The sequence below is a fragment of the Sparassis crispa genome (assembly GCF_003851025.1).
Source record: "Sparassis crispa DNA, contig_000000F, whole genome shotgun sequence".
NCBI lineage: Eukaryota > Fungi > Basidiomycota > Agaricomycetes > Polyporales > Sparassidaceae > Sparassis > Sparassis crispa.
The window spans coordinates 536,647-553,884 of record NW_020939747.1 but is presented as its reverse complement, the minus strand read 5'-3'; the positions used below and the strand labels follow the sequence as shown (position 1 = coordinate 553,884).

Sequence of the window (17,238 nt, the reverse complement as noted above, 5' to 3'; positions counted from 1 at the left end):
CATCCCATCGAGAAATGCCGAATTGGATATAAAAACATCGCAAGTTTTGACCGTCGTGAGTATGTAACATCTATGTACACGTTAAAGGATCCGGACACATTGAGCGCGTCGATGCGTATCCAGTTCAGCTACATCGCCCACACATACAGGATTCGTCATGTCTATTTCTGTCGCACCTCTACCGCTTTACCCGTCTACTCGGGCACGAGGCTCTCTCTCTCCCTCGCAGTTGGCGATACTCAACCAAGCTATTTCTTCGTCTCTCGCTCAGACTCTGGCTCTTCCGCCCGCTAAACGTGACACTCCGGCCACTCTCGCCTTCGCGTCATCGTATGCAAAGGATATCGCCCAACAACTGTTACAGTCTTTGATCTGGGAGGACCAAGAGGGCCGTTCCAAATTATTATCAAAACTTTCTCAAGCGGAACGATCGACCCGCCAGCGCGTATTCCTTCTGGTTGAGCGGTTCGCTGCTGCTGGCTTGCTAGATCTGCAGGCATTGCTCGATCTGAGCGTCGCGTACTCGTCGACGAACCCTACACGCCTGCGCTCCCTCTTCAAGTCAGCACTCTCGAGCAATGCATCTTTACTGACGTCTCAGGTGGAGGCCGAGGCGATACCCGCCTTCACAGCTCTCCTCGGATCGCCTTCTCAGGGTCTCTACGGCCTCCGGAAGGCTGCACACATTCTGCTTTCCTTCCTCCGTCCAGCGCCGCTAGAACTCTCGCGCCCGATCGGGCGCGACAAGGCGTTCATGCTGGCTTTGGGAAAGGCCTACGACCACGGTCTCTCTGCTGTGTCCCAATCATACGGTGGCATCCACATCCCCCCCGAAGGCTCAAGCACACCATTGGATCAGTGGGAGCGCCTCTTCCTCGAGACCAAGGTAGCACTCATCGACAGCTTCCACATCCTCCTCGGCACACTCCTCAGTGACATCGCTTCCGTCCCAACAGCAGGTAGCGCCCTCGCTGCGCAGTGTGAGCCCGCATTTGAAGTTGTCTTCGCGCTGCTGGAGCTGCCGCTGTCTCAGGCGAGCGGCACCCCCACGCCGTTCCTCAACCAACCGCTCCTGGCGGACTACCAGCATGCGTATGATCTCTCGCGCACACTCATGCAGGCACTGCGGAGCGCGGACGACGCACGGACGGAGTTGCTCGAGTCGGCGCTGCGCGCTTTGGACGTTTCCTCTGGACCTGGTGGACAGGGCGATGCCGGGCCCGGGGTGTTGAAGCTGCTGATCCGCTCCTCAGGAGTGCCTCCGGGAATCGACAACCTTGGAAGGGGCCCGTCGAAGGCAATAAGCACGAAAGGCAAGGAGAAAGCGCTCGGTGCGGCATCGGTCGTGGAGGACGAGGTCCTTGACGCTGCCATGTCGCAAGTGCTCGACATCCTCCCAGATCAGGCGCCTGCGTATGTCCGCTTCTTGCTGTCCCACCCCGACTATCCTTACCGCGGGAACGCGGAGAGGCTCATCGAGGCGCTGTTGGAAGGGACTGCGCCTGGGGTTGGCGAGGTGGAGGCTGCGATGGCCGACGACAGTGCTGTCCCTCAGCCTCCACCAGAGGAGTTCGTGTATACGAAGGACAGGCGGAACGTTTTTGATGAGGAGAGAATGGATGTGAGCCATGTCAGGATCGGGAAGAAGACGTACGTGCTATCGTTACCGTTGTAACTTCATACACGGAGCTGACCGGGTCTGTGCAGTGAAGATGCCTCTACTGTGTTGCAAGATCGTGCATTCATTGAGCAGATGAAGGCTGACATCCTGCGGCGCGCGGAGATGATCGATTCCGATGAGGAAGACGGGTATCTTTCAGACCGTGTCGCAGGGGCGCAGGAGAAGGGCCAGGGCCGGGACCTCGCGTTCGAGGATGATCTGGACGATGACGGCGTTGTCAGAGTCCGAGATGGTGATTCGGACGAGGAAGGTGATAGTGATGGACCCGACACTGGCGAGGTGACTTCTCAATCTCACAGCACCTACGTCAATCTGGCTAACTTACTTTTGCAGGAGGCAACGCAGATTCAGCCGGAGACAATCCTGGAGCTGGCTTATCTCCGCGATCCCAAACTGTTCGACAGAGACGGGCAAACGCGGAGAAGCAAAAGCAGGGCCGACCTCAAAGCGCAGACAGGTGTCTATATCACTCCGCCGCTCATCCTCATCGATCTGACAGCGACGCTCTCTTCTCAGGCTGGTCAGATGAGCAGATCGAGGGATGGAAGATCATGCTGGAGAGGGATGTAAGAGACGGTCGTTGTTTTCCTGAATTTCTGACGCTGACTTGAATCCCGAAATTCCCAGCCCAAAAAAGATAAGATACTCGCCAAACATGAATTCTCGGGAAACAGACCAGGTACTCCCGTCAGCGGCCCTTCCCGTCCGTCTCGTCGCGGCGGAGGCGATCGCGGTGGACGAGGGCGCGGGGATGGTGGACGGGGCAGGGGTGGACGCGGAAGAGGGGGCACACAAGATCATGGTCCTGGTGGTGGGGGCGGAGAGGGTAGTAGTGGCCGGGGTGGGGATAGAGGAAGTACGAGAGACAGAGCGTGGAAAGACAAAAATAAAGCCAGCCGAGGTAATCACAACAGGAAAAGAGGACATGACAAGAAGATGGCTAGAGGGGGAGGGCCAAGTTGAGAGAGGTTCGTATTTGGTTCCAGCCGATGCCATTACTGTGTGCACGTTTGATTGCGTGGTGTCGAAGTTCCAGATCTCACCGTGTACCAGTTATAATATTTATCGGCTTAGCTTTCAAATTTGCATAAATTTTCAGAGGGTGACACCAAAAAAATTGGAGGATATGGGGTATGTAGAAGCCGCGCTCACGGCGACGCGTCACGGTCGGTGAGACGCGTCCGGAAACCATCACGTGTACGCGTTCCATCACTGACAATATTAATGAGTGCCCTACACTGAAATAGACGGTGAGAATGAGAGCATTAAAGTTCCCGTGCGCGTGTACGTCCTTGCGGCCTAACTATTCCGCTGTGTACAAGTCACTCATCTGATTACTCTTCGACACTCCGCTGCTCGTGGACCACTCATTGATCGCGACATGTATCGGGGCTTTCAAGGATTCAAAAATACAAACAACAGGATCGTTGAACGGTGGAACGACGTCTAAATAGTTCGAATGGTATGTATTATCGGTACAACGGCTCCATCTGTTGGTACAAGATGCTTGGCGCATGCGGAACATATAGTTTGTACTGATAACGATACGAGGGGAGAAGAAGAGGCATCAAATCCATTAGCACCACGCGTGCTCACTGCGAAGGGGTGGTGACGGAAGAGATGAGCGTCTGCGACGGTAAAATGACGATAAGGCGAGAGACGGACGTATAGTATTGCACAGGGTGCTTACCTGAAGTCCACTAGGGTTGGCACCGACAACCTCCTTCACCTTCTGGCCGTTCTTGAACGCCATAAAGGTGGGCATCTGTGCAACATGATTAGTAATCCAATAAAAGGCGGAGCCGGAGAGGCGACGCACCGCACGAACGCTGACCTCCTGAGCGATCTCGTTCTGCTCGTCAACGTCGACCTTGTAGTAACCCGCGTCGGGGAACTGCTCCGCGAGCTTTTCGAAGATGGGCGAGATGACCTTACACGGGCCGCACCACGTTGCCCAAAAGTCAATGATAACGGGCTTGTCGCCATTGATCTAGCGAGGATGTACGACCGCGATCAGAGCCCGTCTGTGCGCAACGAACGGGAGCTACAACTCACCACTTCGTGGAACTGTTCAAGGGAGCTGATGACGGTGACGGTCATGGCTGATGGTGGAGGTGAGGAAGATAGAAAGGCGAATGGAGTTGGAGGTAGTGGTTGAGAGATTTTATCAGCCGCGCTGTGAAGAGGGACCGTGACCTGCTCCTTGCGCCATACGGCACGTGATATTCTTGACAAATGTCAAGCGCCCCTCTTCCTCAACGCTTACACCCCGGACGCGTTGCTGACCCACCCCGCTCGCCAGCGACGCAGTCTGACCGAAGGCTGATTCCCGACGGTTGCCGAGGATGCCTTGACAATAATATTGGTATGTCTTTTCAGTGTCTGTGCTCGGTGTTCACCTCAGCAGGTCCCGCCCATATTACAAATTGTGCGACAGATCGTTATCACTATATGCTCTGAGGACTGGTCTGGCTTCAGTGTTTCTGTGCTCGTCCAAAGTCTGATTGAGGAAAGATGTCCCGCGGGTGGATCGGAGCCGTGCCCTGTTCTGTAAGAGAAACGTTGTCTGTGCCTCTGCCCGAATGCCTCTGTCGCTAGCCCGGCTATGCTCGCCCGGCTATCCTCTCGTGGCGAGTTGTTGACGAATCTGGTTGCGCATTGGCTGCGAACTGTCTGAGATTCTCTGGAGAACATTCATCGTCACAAGAACCATTGCCGGCCTCGAGATGGCCTCGGTTCATGTCTTACAGTGCGGGATGAGCATCGTACGTTACTCCTTAGCTTAATTATCTCTACTCAACCGAGAAGTGGGATGTGTTAGTGTTTTCGCAACCACTTTTGTGCCAGCTGCGGCCGCCAAAGTGGGGCCTCTGACCGTCCAAAGTCTGCTGAGATCCAAGTGGTGCGAAGCCCCTGTACCCTGGCTATGTAGGCGAGGGCTTACTGGCCAGATGGGTAAGAGGAGGTATCGAGGTGAAGTGACGCTCCGCTCGTTGTCGGCAAAGTTTGGCCGTCAAAATGGGGCAGCGCTATGTCCAATTTTATTGGGTGCAAAAGCGGTTGCAAAACACCTCTGTAGTACCTCGTAGGACAGTCCCGACTTCCAAGCATGTCAGAGAATATCTATGTGAAATGCATTTGGTGTGTTGAACATGCATGTCTGCATGACATATGGGGCCCCGTGCTCTGTACTACCTGGTATTTCATGACGAGCAAACAAGTCAATATCTTGCATGACTAGATGGTGTTCCGACTCATAACGTGAGATGTAGTGTCTGCGGAGATCGACCGTGAATACCAGCTGCAGATCTTTGATTGCAAAACATAAATATGTATGCGTGTATGCATACACCTGCACCTCGGAAAGAGACCCATCGACGGCTCCTACGTTTCCCACTTTAAAAGCAAAGTCGTTGGATTGCCTAAAGATCAGATGCCGCCGAACGCGTCCGCGATCCTCAGACAAATACGCAGCTGCGCGGTGTCTGCGCCGAGCTTGGCGGTCGCAGTACTCAGTAGTCTGACTGCCCATCCTTCCGGCAACGCCTCCTGTTCTTTGCACCCACACGTTCCCTTCTTTCATTTCTCTTACGCTTCTCCAATCTAGCGCACACTGAATCGTCTAGCCACGCCAGGACGTCTAATATCGCGGACGCCTAATATTGCAAGTTCTCCCACCCCTCGCAACACGAGGTCCTTCGACAGTGCTAAACTCTGCACTGGCGCGTCAAGATAAGGATCGTTCCGTTCTCCTTTCCTCTGTGGTGGATTAAGCTTGCGGCGATTGCCACATAGCGTACACCCAGGTGGTTTAGCTGTAGTGTTTATTCGGTGAGTGACTCTGCACTCGAATCTATCGTTCAATCTGAATCCAATTGGCAGGTAGCATGCCCTCCAATTTCTTCTCGAAGCTCGTCAAGAATGCGTCCTCTCAGTATGCACCAGAGCATCCTCGCTCTCCTTCTCCTTCTCCGAAACGCCAGCTCCCCTCCAACGGCGTAAACTCCGCCTCTTCAACCGCCAGCACCAGTCGCTCGAGAAGTTACTCTGAGAGTAAACCGAGACAACCTTCATCCGAAGACGAAAGCTCGGACAACCCCAACGTCACCGTCGTCCCCCCCTCTCCGCGCAGCGCGAGCCAGGGCTCCGATCTCACCGACGAGGATGCCACCCCGCGGGCAGAGGTTCCTCCTACACTTGGAAAGCATTACGGCAATGGGACTATCGACAGTAGGAAGAGGAGACCATCGTCATTGGCCCAGGTTACTACCAACGCTCCACCGTCGCAGACCACAACCTCCGCGCCGACCGACGAGGAGGGTCTTGCAACACCCACCCCCGCCAGTCGCACCACATTCCACGAGCAGCCCGCTCCGGAGCACACGATCTCCCCAGTCCGCTCCTTTGGCAATCTCAGGAAAAAGAGCCCCTCGCCCAACCACCCACGCTCTTCGACCATCGCGACGGACCAGTCGCGCACTCCGCAGTCCCCGCTCGAGGTCTCGCATGTACCATCCGCCGCCACCCAGAAGTCATCGAGCCAGGGCAAGTCCAGCCGGAGCAAAAAGTCCAAGGCTAAGGACGTGCAGCTCCCGTCTCGACATGAACGCTCTGCATCCGTGCCCTCCACCTTCTCTTCCTCATCTCTCCCACAACCGCCCAACATTTCCGTCATGGAGGATGGCACGATCACATCGCCCACGGTCTCCGAGTCACCCACGGAGGAGATGCCGTCCATGCGCCTCCTCAGCAGCAACACCTTACCTAACTTCAGCTCGTCCCTCACCGTCCCGGACAACGCGGATGCAGTCTCCATCCGCTCCAACAGCAGCACCGTGACCACGTCGAAGAAGATGCGCTGGCGCCGGCGGTCGACCCATTCAGGGAATGCTCCCGCGCCCGGCCAGTCCCCTTCGGCCAACGTGTCGTCCACGTCCCTGTCTCCCACAAAACGTAAGGGCACGGGCAGCAGCCTCGCGTCGGCCCTTGCCGTTCCGGGCGGCCTCGTCATGTCGTCTGCTGGTATGTCTATCCCTCCCATCTCAGTTGACACACCCTCCTCGCCCGGCAACTCCAGCCTCTCCTCGCGCAAGCGGCGTGACTCTGACTTCCCCAGGACGCCGCCCTCCGGACGCTCTCGGCGGACGTCGCTGAGCTACCCGACGAGCGAGCTGTCTGATCGTGACTCGTTCCACTCCGGGGAGGACATCATTGGGCTATCGGAGGACGACGATGACGATCTTGACCTAGATCCAGACGACATCCCCGTCACCGGCTTCGCTGTCGCGAGCAACAAGCGCAACCAGGACTTCCACGAGCAGTTCCCCACAATTCCGGAGGGGGACTATCTTATCGAGGGTAAGCTTTCACTTCGGCGTCCGTAGTGCGCATATTAACTATATCGTACGACACGTAGACTACGGATGTGCGCTGCAGCGCGAGATACTCATCCAAGGCCGCCTCTATATATCCGAGAACCACATGTGTTTCCACGCTAATATTTTTGGTTGGATCACCGACGTGAGCGCCGCTCGCTTCGCCGTCGTACGATCACGTGCTAACATTTGACACACGCGCAGTTGTGCATCCCGATGTACGACGTCACCGCGCTCGACAAGCGCATGACCGCCTTCGTGATCCCGAACGCGATCCAGGTCACGACGCACACCGCGAAATACACGTTCACGTCGTTCCTTTCGCGTGATACAGCGTTTGACGTAATTTTCAACGTCTGGCGGCTCGCGCGCCCCGAGACTTCGTCGATCGGCTCGCTGGCACAGAGCCCCAGGGGTTCCCTGGACGGTCCGAGTGGCGTTATGGAAGCCGGCGTGGCGACGCGCAACGGCAACGGCCTAGCTACCCCGCCGGGTGAGGTGGTGAGCGGCAAGGGCCTTCGGGGCAAGGTAACGCGCTGTGCATGTGGGAGGGCGGGCGAGCACTTCAACGAGGTCGCAATGGAGAGCGTGTTGCCCGGCACTCCGGAGAAGATATACAACCTGATGTTCACGAGCGGGTTCATCAAGGACTTCATGCGGGACGACCAGAAGCTCACCGGTGCGTGCATCCCCTGCCAGCGCAGGGTTACGTTGTGTCGCCCGTCGCCCTGACTGACGGTAGTGTTTACCTGCAGATATTCAGATCTCGGACTGGATGCCTACCGCGGACAACCCGAAGCTGCTCGCGCGCGTGATGTCGTACATCAAACCGCTGAACGGGAGCATCGGCCCACGGTCAACCAAGTGCGAGCTGCGCGACGAGACGATCCACTGTGACTTTGACCAGTACGTCGCGATGATGACCACGACGCGGACGCCCGACGTACCCAGCGGCGGTGTATTCTCGGTCAAGACGCGCACCTGCATCACCTGGGCGTCGAGCATATCGACGAAGGTGCTCGTCACCACACAGGTCGAGTGGACGGGGCGCAGCTTTATTAAAGGTACGTGCCCTTGGCTGTGCCTACTCCCAGTGGGCTAACCACATCAGACACAGGTATCATCGAAAAGAACGCGCTTGATGGGCAAAGAATGTACCACGCGGACCTCGACAAGGCGATGCGCGACTACATCCACGCGCATCAGTCCGAATTCATCCCCGAGGGCGTCGATGCGGCTGCCGTCGAGGAGTCGACAGAAGCGCAAGCGCCCGAGGTTCCCGTACTTGCCGAGCGCCCGCAGCCGAGCGAGGAGGAAGTCCGCAAATCGCGCGAATACGAGCGCAACCAGCGCGGCCTCCAGTGGGCGTACGAAACGTTCGAGGGCACCGCCAAGGTCGCGCGGCAGTCCACCGAGGGCGCGCTGGAGCTCCTCAGGGACGCCTGGGATCAGTCGTCCACCACCACTATCTTATACTTTGTTATCATTTTCTTGGCCATCAGTAATATCTGGACATTGGGCATGGTCGGGCGGAAGGAGGAGGTCGGCAGGAGAAAGGAGATGAAGCGCACGGACGAGAGGGAGAAGTGGGTACAGGGCATCGTCCAGGCGTTGTGGGAGGAGCTGATCGCGAACAGAAACACGCCTGGAGCCGCACCGTGGCTGCGCTCAACCGGCGATTGGAAAGAAGAGGTCGCTGAGATCAATGTGGTGCTTGATGCCATTGACCAGAGAGTGGAGAGTATCAGAGAGAGCTTGAAGGACCTTGATTAGAAGAAGTCTTTTGTTAAGTTATCACCATCGGTCGGTTCTCCCGGCTTTGTGGGTTCTGTACACTCTGTATAATCAACTTTTCTAGCCGGCATTCGCAATTCAGACTCGAGTAAAAGATAGACAATCCGAAGCAATACTGCATTAGAAGTGAGCGATCTAGGACGAGTCTGAGTAACGTGCGTTTGGATGCGATTACTAGATGAAACACTGGTGTTGGACGAGGACGTTAGGAAATACTGGAAAAAATTAATAACGAAGGTGCACCGAGCCTATCCTGCTCGCCATGACTAAAGAAAAGTCCAAACGAGTGTACTGTGATTCAAAATAATAGCTATAGATGAGACATACGAGCGGAGATCAACAAGACAGCATGCGTAGATTGCGATGAAGAAACACGAAGAAACCCTCAATTGTACACATTCGACCCGAGTCGTGTCCGTTGGCTGCCATTACTTGGGAGACTGGAAGATCGACAAGACCTTCTCGGCTCCTTCCTTGTACTTCTTCAGGACCTTGTTCTTTTGCTTCTCTTCCTCCACGGATGCCCCTTTAACAGTGTCTCCACCGTAATTTCTCGCCTCGCCGTTGACAGACTGGTCTGACGACTCGCTAGGAGAGCCCACCGACATTGCTGACTCCTTGGACTTGAGTGACGGAGGTAACGTGGAGCTCTGCGATTGAGACGGCGTGAGCAATCCGGCACTGGACGTCGTGGAGGCAGATAACGTTGCTGAGGCAGAGTGTGTCAGCGTTTTCGCCGTCGCTGTACTTGACCGAGACAGTGGAGGAGGAGTTCGTTGGCGAAGGAACTGCTTAGGATGCTTGCGGAAAGTAAGCCCAGGATTCCTGCCTCGGCGATGCTTTTCTGACGGTGTGGGCGATTCGGATGCCTCTGAACCAGCGAGGTCCGATTCGGTGGACAAGCCAGAGAAATTACGAGAACCAGCAGATCGGCGAGGTGTCGACTTCCGGAAGACAGCCAGCTTATACCGATCGACCACCCCACGCGCGAACAAGCTCGTGCCCTTGGCGCCATTTCGCTCTTCAACAACATTGGTTTCGACGAAGTCCCAGTCGTCCTCGTCTTCGCGTTCCGTTGCAGCTTCGTCCTCGTCAATGACGTCCGCAAAGTCACGGTCCAGAGCGGGTATGCCCGACTTCTCCCTACGACGCTGTCGAGATGGAGGAATACGGACAGGGTGGATCTTCGGCGCCTGTTTCGCATGAGGCTTGACGTCCTCATGTACAGGAACCGCCGTCGAGGGTGTAGATTCGACAGGAGAAGCTGTGACAGTCTCAGTGCCCACAATCTCTTCGCTAGGCATTGGCGCGACCTCGGGATTCTTCTCGACAGCTTGCGGCTCTTCTGCAACAGTCGCCAGCGGAATAGGCTCTGGAAGAACGGTTGGCCGTGCCTCTGGTGTCTTTGGTTCTGCTGCTTCCTCGACTGTTGTACTCTCTTCTTCAGCCTCAGCAGCAGCAGGAGGCGCAAGCTCTGACAGCTCTTCTTGCAACAGACTGTCGACGCTAGCACTGACAGACTCTTCCTCCTCTTCTTCCTCTTCCTCCTCCTCCTCATCTTCCCCATCTTCGGCTTCGGCATCTTCATCAATGATGACAGAGTGTCGGCCCTTGAAGGAATACCCATCGAATACATCCATGGAGCCATCCTCCAACGGGTGCACTGACGGACTACGGGATTGTGACGGTGTGGTGATGGAGTCTTCGCCATCAGTACGGTCAGCATCGGTTTGACGATCCTGGTCGGTGTCAGTCTGCTCGTTGTCGTCTTCGTCATTGATTATAGGCTCCATGCCAAGGAAGGTATCGTCAAAGTTTTGGGTATCACTAGCGTTCGACGGGTCGATAGGAGGAACATATGGGGCTGTCGACTGAGATATAAGTTTCATGTACATGATGACAGAAAGCAGAGGACTGACGTATGTAGCGTTTATAATACACATGAGACCAATCTCTGAGCAGCATAATTGAAACATTAGATCTGCTGACGGTGAAGGGATGTGGGATACGCACATCATTGAGAAATAAGGATGTTTCTTAATCCGAGGTTCCTTCATCCTGAGTGCAGGGTTACGTTGAAGCAGCTACCAACGAACAATCGTGTCAGAGCGTTTTGTCTCATGGCTGGATAGAGACACGACGAACCCCGCGAATCAAGCTTTTGGTATCGTGGTCCATTGTCCTGTCCTCTGGGAACTGCAACTCGTCCTGCAAAACCCTGTAGTACATGTCTGAATGGTTGTCAGCCCAGAACGGAGTCTACGCATGAATGTGATCAGTCTTGACATGACACGGACATGAAGGTCGAAACGGTTACGTACGATACCGGTCAGCATCTCATACAACATCGTTCCGAAGCTCCACCAGTCGACTTCGTAACTGTAGGGCAGCCCTTGGATGACTTCAGGAGCGAGATACTCCGCAGTGCCACAGAATGTGTTGGTAGAATCTACTGGTCCTGCGGGTGCCCAGCCATCTGCCAGCGCCTGACCATTCTCGCGCTTCATCCAATGTGGAACTGCTGCCGTAGGTGTTCCGGCAGTAAAGTCACCTCTGAACTCAGAAGGCGTTGGCGGAGCCGTGGTCGCGGATGTGCGGCGAGCGAACTCTTTTGAGAGACCGAAATCGGTGAGCACGATGTGGCCTTCTGCACCGATTAGGATATTCTCTGGCTTCAGGTCACGATAGATCACGCCCGCAGCGTGAAGACCCTCGACGCCCTCCACAATTTCGCAAGCATAGAATCGAGCTCGATCGCGGCCTAACCGCCCCCACCGAGCGAGTTGTGTTGCAAGATCTCCACCAGGATGGAAGTCCTGCAAATATAACAAATGAAGAACATATCGTATCCGCATTGAATTCAATATTCACCATAACCAAGAATAGGTTTTCCTTGTCATGGAAGCTCCACCACAATTTGACAACGAATGGGTCAGAGCCTTCAGCAGCCATGCGCTTCAGGACGGCCTGCTCCGTTAACGTATGCTGCAGCTCCTGGTGAGCAAGCACATGCCGCTTCGTGATAGCCTTCAGCGCAAACACGTCTAGCGTCGGTTTATGCCGCACGAGCAAGACCTTGCCCGCACAACCCTTCCCAAGCACACGCATCATCTCGAAGTCGTCGATGGCGACCTTGCGCTGTGACTTCTTCTTCTCGCTGTTCGGGTCCATCGACTTCGACCGCTTCTTGCGCGCGACGCGCCGGCCGGTCGTTGAGATCGACGAGTCGTCGCCCGCCTGGGACGTCTCCGAAGACTCGGGCTCGCGCGGCAAGGGCGACGAGATGAATATTCGTGACGCGCGTGAGGTGGGGTCTGCAGACTGAGACCGAGGTATCCACGAATTGTGCAGCAGTAAGCCGTCCGAGGACGTTGGAGTCGCGGGAACGTCGTCAAGCTCATTGACAACATCGTCGACGGCAGGCATTTCTGCACCATGGGGGACACCATTGGGAACTATCTCTTGTGGGAGGATGGACGGGGGTTTCGGCGACCTTGGAGTCGGCGCTCGATCGATCTCGTCCGCGCCATCCTCCACATCAGCTTCAACAGCGTCTTCCACCATCTCTCCTTCGTCCTCTTCCTTGATATCGAGCTGAAGCCCTCCGTCAAGTCCATTTTCCACATTTTCCGCATGCACACCGTTGATGACAGGCGCCATTGGCGCTTCCACGGGAGGCGCAGCAGCCTTAGCATTGCCGTTCATAACGACCTGGCTGATCGACCGATGGACCTCCGTAGCGCCGCTGGGGCTGACATGCGCCGCAAGATCCGAGCGCACCCGTTTGATCGCACGCTCAACGCGCACGCTCTGCAGATCGTCGGTGCGCACGCGGACGAAGCGCCTCCACACGCGGGTCTGGCGCAGAGTCGGTTCGTTCGCGATCGATGTCAGATACGCCGCGAGGCTCGTGATCGCCCCATTTGTGACCGTCGCCGTCGACGGCACGTCCATATCGCTGTCGCCGTCGTCGGAGAATGGGTCCCCGATCTCGCTCACCGGCGTCACGAGCGGCGTCGTGCGGCTCGACGAGACCGAGGTCACGCTCGAAGTGGCGCTGCTCGGCGGCTGCCCCGGACGAGACTGGCGGCCTGAGACATGGCGCATCCCTGCAGATTTGTTGCTGGACGGCGACGCCAGGCGCGAGAGGGTGTTCAGGAAGGCGGATTTGCGCTTGGGGGGAGTGGGGATCATGGAGGCGTTGATTGGTAGCTTGGGCAGCTTGACTGCAGGAAATGAGTCCCGGAGCTTACCATGTAGCTCGAGCATCTCCAAGGCGGTGCGGGTGAGAGTTAGATTATGTGTTGGTGCTTTAGAGAGAAGAGAGACATCAGCAGAGTGACACTTGACGTAATGAAGTCCCGTAACATTGTGTCGCATGACGAACAACCCGGGAGAAGACGCACGAGGGTGGGGTAATAGCGAAGACATACTCACTTTTAATGTAAAGAGAGTAAGAACTGGGATCGTTCTCAGCGACACTGACCGTCCACGGGCCATCCTGGCCATCTACACGGAAGGGGATTCTTCGGGTGGTCATAGGTGACTGCTGAGCAACACGGCTTTTCATGTCCGCAGAAGTAGAAGAGTCCGGTTGAGAACCAGAGGTAACTTGTGGGTCAAAGAAGGAGACGTCTGTGACGTTGGAGCGATCTCTGCGGTGCTTCCTCCTGAAGCTGTGGCTAGTGACTGCGTCGACGCTGCGTCTTGGGAGGTTTCCCTTGTCGTCTGGCTGAGCTTTGGAGTGTGGGCCAGAGCGGGAAGGAAGATCCCTGTGCACAGCACTAAAGCCCAGGACGGTACTGAACTTGACTCGCTGGGAATCGTTGTTGAGCGAGAGCTGCTGCGGTGCAACGGAGCGGAGGACGCCGAGCATACGAGAGGAAGGGTCGGGCAAGGCAACGACGGCGAGCAAAGCCGAGCTGGTCAAGGGGAAAGGCGAAGGGTGACTACAGGCTAAAAATTAAAAGTAAACGGACGGTGGACGGAGTGTGCGTGGACGGAAAGCGTGCAGGCCACGAGTTGGGATAGCCGAAATAAGCTCAACTGCCTCGAGGCTCTTGAGACCGTCTATCAGCTGGCTCTCTGTGCTGTGCGGTCTGTCAAGCACGACGAGGAGAACGATGGCGAAGGGAGAGATGGGAGTTGAGCGGTGCGAATAAGATATGGAGTGAGTGGACGCTGAATAAGAACGAGCTCCGTATGTTGCGTTCTCTGCTCTTTTTCGGCTCGTCGTTCCAAGTAACTCGCATCCATTGTCTGTTCAAACACATGGCTTCTGACCATCTATCTTGTTCTCTTCCCGAGCACTACATCCGAATTGTACCAACAAAGTATAGAACATCGCTGAGTAGAATCCAAACTTTCACCGCAGCGACCCACAGTGTGCTAAACGGGGCGATGAACCGGGTAACGGGAACCAAGCGTACGCTGAGATAACGCTGAGATACATTTCCCAAACAGCACACAGAAATGATGTGAATCAAGGAACCGTCGTGAACTAGAACAGCCCATCCAGGACCAGCAAACGTACCACCCTTGATTCAGAGGCTATATATGACGGAGATGACATACACACACCCGGAGCGCTCGACAGTGAGATGTCAGACTCACCCTAGAAACACACTCTTATCTGATCCTCGTGACGCTCAGAGCTCATGAATCATTGGCGGCGACCTGCACCTTCGCGGATTCGACCGTTAACGTTAAGCTTCGAGGTTGCTGCGCAGAAATCCCGGCTGATGTCCACGTTGAAAAGAATTTGCCGCCGAGGTTGGGTTTTGCCAACAGGAAGACGTTAATTGCCAACCAGGAAGAAATTTGCAACTACCACCAAGCATATCTTTAGAGCCATCACTTGACAACAGCACGTTCAACTTGTTGAAGGGTACAGTGATAGCGTTTACGCTCGCGATCGAAGATTCTCCGCGCAGCAGAGATCCAGCAAGTGTTCACACTATGTGTTGACCTCAGGGCAAAAACCAGCGGCAGCAGAGGACTATAGAAACGGACACCAGACAGATCAAGTGTTCTGTAGCTCAGCTAGTATAGAGACCCATGTTTCACCCCAGGGTATTTTGTGATCAAAGCCTCAGCGGGGATGCGGAAAATTGAAACATGCTCGGATCAAGACACGAGGAGATATTCATCTCAGCAGGATCCGGAGCTCCTTCACCATTGGTATTAAAAATTGTATCTACACTGGAGATGAAGGAGCTCCTGGTGCGGATATCGATGAATGCAGTTCGGGCCTACCAAGCCTACCAAGCTGTTGCCGCAGATGGAGGAACTGACCCAGCGTGCGCAACGCTTGTGAAAGTGAAGAGGGTGAAGCTTTTCCAGAACTCAGCAAAGCCCAAGGAGAGTTCAGACCGAGACATACTGCTCAGACTGCGGCGATCATGATATCATCGTGAGCGCATGAGCAGCGAGACCAAATTCGCGCAGACGAACCATGCAGAGATTCACTTCCAGGTTCCAGCCTCGATGCGCAATTCGGCTTTCGAGAAGCATTGGCGTGCGTATGCCCGGTCGCAGAGAGATCACCGCGGTCATCGCAGCGTCCGATGGTAGTCGACGTCGTTTTCTCGGAGACGGGGGTAAAGCTGGACCCAGGTAAGAAAGCACTTACCTTTAGTCAATTATTTACGCACGCGCTCGCGGCGACTAGCTATGCGATAAGCGGCGATTTGTACGCGAGAAAGATCCACTCGATAAGGCGAGCGAGCGCGAGGACATACCGGTCGCAGGAGAAGCAGAGGACGAGTGGAGAGCCGAGTGCCATACTATACCCCAGACTGCCAGCCCCCATCCTCCTTCCACCTTACTCTCGTCCACCACCGCCGTTCTCGCGTTCCCCTCTGTCTACTATGGCGTCCTCGTACTCCCTCTTCTGCATGGGCAACCCCCTCCTCGACATTCAGGTCAATAACGGCGAGGAGGTCCTCAAGAAGTACGACCTCAAGGCCAACGACGCCATCCTCGCCGAGGAAAAGCATTTGTCCATGTGCGCCAATTCTTACGTTCACTACTTTGCGACCTCTGATCGGCGCATTATCTCTCTATTTCTCCAGATATGAGGAACTGCCCCAGAAGTACAAGGTCACCTACGTCGCGGGCGGCGCTGCACAAAACGCAGCGAGGGGGGCTGCGGTATGCCGCTCGCACCCGTGGAAAAATACGTGTGAACTTACGGTAAAATTTTACAGTACGTGCTCCCACCACACTCCGTGGTTTACACGGGGTGCGTCGGCGATGACAGCCTCGCCGAGCAGCTCAAGGCTGCGAACAAGCGCGAGGGGCTCGACCAGGTCTACCTCGTCAAGAAGGGCGAGAAGACCGGCGCGTGCGCCGTCATCATCACCGGGCACCATCGGTGCGTTCCTGACGCGTGTCCACGCGAGGCCGACTAAGCGCTCCCGCAGATCCCTGGTCACCACGCTGCGCGTGGCGGAGAAGTTCGAAAAAGCGCACCTCGCGTCGCCCGAAGTCGCGCCGCTCATCGACGCCGCCAAGGTGTTCTACCTCGAGGGCTTTTTCCTCACCCACGGTGTAGAGTCCGCGCTGGAGCTGAGTAAGAAGGCGTCGGAAGCGTCCAAGGTACGCCGGTCCCCCCGTCACTCTAGCGGCCTCACCGACCTCACTGTTCCCCAAGGTGTTCGTGCTCAACCTCTCCGCTCCCTTTATCCCCAAATTCTTCGCCGTGCAACTGCAGCAGCTCATCCCGTACTGCGACGTCATCATCGGCAACGAGACCGAGGCAGAGGAATGGGCTAGCGCGAGCGGGCACGCCGACAAGGACCTGGCGTCGATCGCCCGCGCGCTCGCGACGCAGCCCAAGGCGAACCCCGCGCGCCCGCGCATCGTGATCATCACGCACGGGTCCAAGTCCACCACGCTCGTCTCCTCCGCGGACCCGGACAACGCGAAGGTGTACGACGTGCACCCTCTCACTGACGCAGAGATCGTCGACACCAATGGCGCGGGCGACGCGTTCGCCGGCGGCTTCCTCGGCGCGTTCGTCGCCGGCAAGGACCTCGAGGAATGCGTCGAGGCCGGACACAAGCTAGGCGCGATGTGTGTGCAGCAGATCGGCCCCCAGTTCAAGTGGCCCAAGGTCAACATCCTGTAAAAGTACATGATCCCCGCATGATTCGCACACAACTACCCGCTCTCAACAGCATCATTCGCTCTCAACAGCACGCATTTTAGCCGCCCTGGCAACCGCAACCGCATTACATGTAGAATACGAGTCAACCGTCGTTATTTTGTATCTATCGTAGCGTTAACATATCCGCCATCCGATAACATTAAGCATGAAGATTACAGTATAGTAACGACACAGCCAGCATAAGAACGAAGAAAGAGCAATTGTGGCTTAAAATAAAA

At 55.9% G+C, this 17,238-nt stretch overlaps 5 protein-coding genes across 5 annotated transcripts; 3 read left to right on the top strand and 2 right to left on the bottom strand.

Moving 5' to 3' along the window:
- Nucleotides 1-157: 157 nt before the first annotated feature.
- SCP_0101790 (hypothetical protein) lies at nucleotides 158-2,644 on the top strand (the record flags this gene model as incomplete). The annotated part of the gene is made up of 5 exons (XM_027752418.1): nucleotides 158-1,650; nucleotides 1,708-1,960; nucleotides 2,015-2,138; nucleotides 2,198-2,247; nucleotides 2,309-2,644. The coding sequence occupies 5 exons, from the start codon at nucleotides 158-160 to the stop codon at nucleotides 2,642-2,644; spliced, it is 2,256 nt and encodes a 751-aa protein (XP_027608219.1).
- Nucleotides 2,645-3,273: 629 nt separating this feature from the next.
- Nucleotides 3,274-3,781, bottom strand: SCP_0101780 (Thioredoxin; the record flags this gene model as incomplete). The annotated part of the gene is made up of 4 exons (XM_027752417.1): nucleotides 3,274-3,309; nucleotides 3,372-3,446; nucleotides 3,501-3,671; nucleotides 3,737-3,781. The coding sequence occupies 4 exons, from the start codon at nucleotides 3,779-3,781 to the stop codon at nucleotides 3,274-3,276; spliced, it is 327 nt and encodes a 108-aa protein (XP_027608218.1).
- Nucleotides 3,782-5,568: 1,787 nt separating this feature from the next.
- Nucleotides 5,569-8,829, top strand: SCP_0101770 (predicted protein; the record flags this gene model as incomplete). The annotated part of the gene is made up of 5 exons (XM_027752416.1): nucleotides 5,569-7,039; nucleotides 7,098-7,201; nucleotides 7,261-7,735; nucleotides 7,812-8,120; nucleotides 8,174-8,829. 5 exons carry the CDS (start codon nucleotides 5,569-5,571, stop codon nucleotides 8,827-8,829), a joined length of 3,015 nt encoding a protein of 1,004 aa, XP_027608217.1.
- A 449-nt stretch (nucleotides 8,830-9,278) lies between these two features.
- Nucleotides 9,279-13,726, bottom strand: SCP_0101760 (predicted protein; the record flags this gene model as incomplete). The annotated part of the gene is made up of 7 exons (XM_027752415.1): nucleotides 9,279-10,714; nucleotides 10,770-10,804; nucleotides 10,864-10,934; nucleotides 10,996-11,109; nucleotides 11,172-11,666; nucleotides 11,722-13,160; nucleotides 13,288-13,726. The coding sequence occupies 7 exons, from the start codon at nucleotides 13,724-13,726 to the stop codon at nucleotides 9,279-9,281; spliced, it is 4,029 nt and encodes a 1,342-aa protein (XP_027608216.1).
- A 1,578-nt stretch (nucleotides 13,727-15,304) lies between these two features.
- Nucleotides 15,305-16,981, top strand: SCP_0101750 (Adenosine kinase; the record flags this gene model as incomplete). The annotated part of the gene is made up of 6 exons (XM_027752414.1): nucleotides 15,305-15,465; nucleotides 15,521-15,856; nucleotides 15,924-16,002; nucleotides 16,059-16,225; nucleotides 16,275-16,449; nucleotides 16,505-16,981. The coding sequence occupies 6 exons, from the start codon at nucleotides 15,305-15,307 to the stop codon at nucleotides 16,979-16,981; spliced, it is 1,395 nt and encodes a 464-aa protein (XP_027608215.1).
- Nucleotides 16,982-17,238: the final 257 nt, after the last annotated feature.